The sequence below is a fragment of the Alligator sinensis genome, unplaced genomic scaffold (assembly GCF_000455745.1).
Source record: "Alligator sinensis unplaced genomic scaffold, ASM45574v1 scaffold61_1, whole genome shotgun sequence".
In the NCBI taxonomy this organism is placed as follows: Eukaryota; Metazoa; Chordata; order Crocodylia; family Alligatoridae; genus Alligator; species Alligator sinensis.
Genome location: NW_005841986.1, coordinates 1,883,200 through 1,888,509, shown reverse-complemented (window position 1 = coordinate 1,888,509; position 5,310 = coordinate 1,883,200). Strand labels below are relative to the sequence as shown.

At 47.1% G+C, this 5,310-nt stretch overlaps 1 protein-coding gene across 1 annotated transcript in view; it reads left to right on the top strand.

Annotated features, from left to right (window-relative positions):
• SH3PXD2A (SH3 and PX domains 2A) overlaps nt 1-5,310 on the top strand; it is a 304,812-nt gene that overhangs the window by 46,317 nt on the left and 253,185 nt on the right. The window contains 1 exon segment of the mRNA XM_025201204.1: nt 4,071-4,151. Within this exon segment, the coding sequence (XP_025056989.1) occupies nt 4,071-4,151 (81 nt within the window).

The window sequence follows — 5,310 nt, the reverse complement described above, 5'->3', positions numbered from 1 at the left end:
GCCAGTCCTGAGACTGTTTCCAGTGTCAGCAGGCTGATTTCACAACCCTGGGGAACTTCACACAACCATGTAGGACCTTTTGAGATGTCAGAAAGCAGAACAAGGCCAGAGCCGTGGAGCTTGGGTCTGGAATTGGATCAGAATCAGATCTTCCTAGAAGTCTGGTCATGTTCGGACCAGATTAAGGCACAGGCACGTGCCCAGAGCTCCAGCTGCTGGAGTCATGTGATTAGATCATTATCTAAGTTTACAAAAAATGAGGTTTCTTTCCTCACTAACTGTGAAGGAGTGTGTGAAATTCTAGCCAGAGTGTAACTGTTCCTGGGGCATGGCAGGGTGACCCACGCTGTAAGTAGTCTTAGGGTCCAGTATTTCCTTTATGTGGCCTGGGAGGCAGAGAGAGAAAGGCCTGCCCTCTTCCACTCTCAATGCTCAGGACGGTCTGAATTCAGAGTCCCAGGTTCACTCCAGTCTCTGAATTTCCCATAGGGCTTTGCGGTTAGTGTCCAGTTGGGTAGATCTTGTGCTGTGCTGAGTGGACTAACCTACACAGCTGTGAGTGTCCACGATCCTGCTTTGAATACAGGTCTAAAAATCCCTACAAGAATGAGGCCGGGCAAAGGTTTTATTGCGTGTAGATTTTAAATGAGCTGTGAGATGGGATGGAAACGAGCCTGTATCTTCGTAACACTGAATTCCCACACCTTTTGTACCAGAGACTTTCATTTTTATGGCAACAAAGCAAGTAAGGTAAATGCTAGTCTACTGCATGCAGATGCCGGCTGTTCTTAATGGCTGCATGACCTTTGACTTTTCAAGGGCTCCCATCTGCCTCTCTTCCTGCTATCCCAGCCCTTTAGAAACCACCCTCACCTCATCATAGACTATGAAGTATCATCTTGGCTGATGGAAAAAGCAACAGCATGTGAACAAAGACTTCAGGTTACTGTCTGGATTTGTGCCAGCTAGAGCTGGACGTTCTCCACCGAAAACACGGCATCTGATGATAAAGCTGAACCTGGTGACATTTCAGTGCGTCTTCAAGTACTGTAGGAAGTAATCTTTTCTCCTCCCTGCTCTGTGTAGGCAGTAAAGGGTATACTTATTTTGCTGTTTTTACTATGCAGTTGGGAAATCTTGAGGTTGGCATTAAGTAGCTGATAAAATCACACTGATTAGTGGGTATTAGCAACAGATAAAACCCCCAAGGACGTACTGCATCTTTTTTTAATGACTCACGAACAGCAAGATCTGCCTGTCAAGCTGAATTTGCAGCAGCTTGGAGAGGGGACCTTACTTCACTGAGCAAGCATCTGCATAAAATACTATAGGTTGAAAAGTGCCGACATTTCTAAAATAAAAAAACTGAAATGTTCCTAACAGAAGATCTAATAAACAGGCAGCAATTTGTCTAGATATAATAATTTATTAACACTTTTGGTATTAAGAGGTCAAATTTAGGAGGTAGGATTGAATGACTGTGATGATTGAATGACCTCAGACCGTTCAAGTTCACACGGCAGGTGAATGAACAGGGTCTCTAAAACACGGCGGGTATTTAATAGAGGTGCAGTGATGCACCGGTCCCAAGATATAAGGAAAATTGACAATATCAGCAATCGGCTTTTTTTTGGCTGGTGTGGCTGATATGCACGGGGCATTTATCAGCCACCTTGTGCGCAGCCTCAGCGCGCCACGCAGGCGGGCAGGAGTGCAGCCCTGCAGCATGGAGAGCAGCCGGAGGGAGGGCTACTCGTGTGGTTGAGGGCCTGCAGGTGAGATCCTATGAAGACAGACCGAGGGACCTGAATCTCTTCAGCCTCCGCAAGAGAAGGCTGAGAGGTGATCTTGTGGCTGTGTACAAACTCATCCGGGTGGGGCGGTCAGCAGGGAATAGGGGACACTCTGTTTACCAGGGCGCCCCTCTGGGTTACTAGAAACAGTGGCCATAAACTGAAGGATAGCAGATTGTGATATTTTTACCTTTGCATCAGATTTGGCCCATGGAGTAGATGTGCCTGCGAATAGAGTTTGGCCTGTTTCCCCTCCCATATTTGCGGAGGTGCAGGGGAGCCAAGGGGATGGCAGTGGGAGCATCTCCTCGTTGAAGCATTTCACCGTATAAAACCATTGCCTCTGGAGTAGTCAGGGTGGGGCCAGGGCTTGAGGAGGAGGCCCCTGGCCTAGATTCATCCCAGCCTTACAATTTATCTTATGACTTTTGCCAGCTCCAATAGAGAGGAAGGCGCTGCCCTCTCCAGCCTGGCTGTTGTACATCCACATTGCACAGGTGCAAGCTATGCCCTAAGGCATAAGGCATTGGTAATCCACCATCTGTTGTATTTCCTAATATGCTGCAGGGTTGAACTGTAGCTTGTGAGTTTGGTGTAGGGCTGTGTTGTGTCCTCTCTGCATCCAACTTGCAAGTGCTGTATGGTTGTAACGCCATGAAGCGAGGCTGGCAGAGTTTCCTTGGAAACTCCTCCAGGCAGAGAGGCTTGGGCTGCCTGTGAAGGAGTCATGAAGAGCAGATTGGAAATGCTGCGTGTCCCTGGAAGTTGGGGGGAGATGCAGCAGCCCTGGAATATGCCATTCCTTCTGCAATGACAGCTGCACTCCCACTCCCTTTGGGACTGAGGCTTCCTTTGAAACCATTTTTCCTTTACATCCTCTGCATAAACCCTGTTCTCTAATAATGAAGAGTGTAACGTGATGCACGTAGGAGGGGAAAAATAGGCAGAAAGCAGAGTAGGTATAGAATAACCCAAAATGTTCATACACAGTGATGGGCTCTGTATTACCTGTTACCACTCAGGAAAAAAGATCTTGGAGCAATTTTGGACAGTTCATTTAAACCATCAGCTCAGTGTTTAGCAGCAAAAGGCAAATCAAATGTTAAGAATTATTAAGAAGGGAATTGTAAATGAGCCAAAAAAGTATTATTATGCCTCTTGATACATCAATGGTGTGTTCGCACCTTGAAGACTATGTGCAGTTTTGGTCCCTGTGCCGTAAAAAGGATATTAAAGACCTAGAAAAGGTACAGAGAAGGGCAGCAGGGATGGAGGGGCTGCCATATGAAGAGAGACTAACTAGGCTAGGACATGTCCGCTTCAGTGCCTGAAGCAGGGGCATGATAGAGGTTCACAAAGTATTAAATGGTGCAGAGGAAACGGGGATTTATTATTTATGATCTCTTGCAGTACTACAACTAGGGCATGTAAAATTAAACTATTAGGTAGTAGATTTAAACCTAACACAAGGGAGTTCTTCTTCATGCACCAAGTAATCACCTCGTGGAACTCATTGCTGCAAGATGTTATGGAGGGCGGTAGCTGAACCCATTTCGAAAGGAGATTGGGCCAGTTGGACCAAAATGTTGAACATAAGGCGGCAGCTTCTGCGTCGGAACTTCTTCCTAAATCTCTGAATGCTGGAAGCTGCAATGGGAGAGGAAGAAGGGGTGGAAACTTCTGAACGTGCCCTGTTCACCTCCTTTCTCCCCCTCCACAGCCACTCTGCCACTATGTGAGACCAGAGTACTGGGACAGATGGACTGATGGTTAGAGCCATTAAATGGCATTTTTTAGGTTCTGAAAGGTCTAGGTAAAGTCTTGCTGCCTCCCTCTCATGGGAGCTCGGGATGGAGCGGAGCAGCTCTTCTGCTCCCATGTTCAGCAATGAGCCTGTTCTCCTGTAGACTTAGGGCAGCGGAGTAGAAGGGGCTTGCCAATCCCTTCACCAAACTTTAATCCCAGGCAAAGCATGTCATGGGGCATTGCTCATGTGAACTGGTGGGAGACTGCTGTATGGGAAATAGCACTTGCCATTATCCTAGGAGCCCTCTGAAAGCTTTGGGTGAGTGGATGGCAGAGCAGCAGCTTGAATTTGGGCTAACTGATGGTGCAGCACACTGCTTCTTCCAGTCAGCCCGGGGTGAGGAGCCTGCCAAGTGTGCCTTGCATAGACACAGCTCTTCGTCTCCAGGACTCTGCCTTTTGAATTGTGGCCCATGCTTCTGAATGCCTTAGATACCAAACTGACTTTTTATTTTCTCTCTGTCCAACCAGGTGTACATCATAAATGTCGTGTGGTCTGACTCGACTTCCCAGATCATCTACCGAAGATACAGCAAATTCTTTGACCTGCAGGTAATGGTTTGTTTTTCTTTCTGCAAAACTTTTCTCCTGCATTTGCACTGTGTGTGTTTCCACCACACGGTAGTGACAGAATGAAATCAGGCTTCAGGCTCACACCTCGTGATCTCGAAGTACTTTGCAGACTTTGATTACTCCTTGTAGGATGTCAGGTTGGCAGGACCAGTATTCTTCCTACTTTGCTGATGGGCAGACTGAGCCCCAGAGAATTTAGAGTTGACATTTTCAGGAGTAGCTTGGGTGCCTTGCTTTAAACATGTCAGGCCTGTGTTGCAGGAGTGCTAAACATCTGCGGCTCCGGAAGTCTTCACTAGTATCTAGGGGTGCCCCAGCCGCCTTTTAAACCAGGCCTGAAGTGTTTGAAATTTGGGCATCCAATGACTCTTGGATGCTTTTGAAAATGTGAAGTGAGCATGCTGCTCACTGCGCCGGGACCAGGCCCCCGTTCTAACCATTAAACCATCCTTCCATTTGACAGATTGGGGCAGCCTGCTCCCCTACCACCCTCTGAGTCCTGACCTCCACTCCGCTTTCAGCACCAGAACATGCCTCCTCACTGTGGGATGCGTGTGAGCGCTGGGGTGCTGATAAATGCTATCTCATTGTTACTTCTCTAATCGCATCCAGTGTAAGTGGGGAAAAACATGTTTCTAAAGTGGCCTGTACATTTGCCCACATCCAGCCATCAGCATACAGTTTATTAGGGTGCTAACAGAAGAGCTCTCATTACTCTTGCAACAGCTTAGAAGGAACATAATAAGTTATGAAAGAGCTGGAGCTTGAGCCAGGCCATGGCATCTAAGAAAGATGTGGTCAAACCTATTTGTCAAGATAAGTATGTGAGAAACAGGTTCTTTACTTGGGAGCTTCATTTTTTGCATGCCTACTCTGAGTTGTTGCAAAGAGGCTAGATTTCCACATTCGGCCTTGCTGGAGGAGCATATAGATTGCCATCCAGAATTGCTCATCAGCCTTGAAAAATGCAGGTAATCATGCCTTGATTTCTCCAGCTGAGAGTTTGACCTTAATATGGAGCCACCCAAATCCCTAGCTTGCTGTACGGATGAGAAGACATGGAAAGGAGGCAGAAAAAGGAACATTTATCATCTTTTCTGAGTCTCCTTTTACGCTTCCCTTCTCCTCCCCACCCACA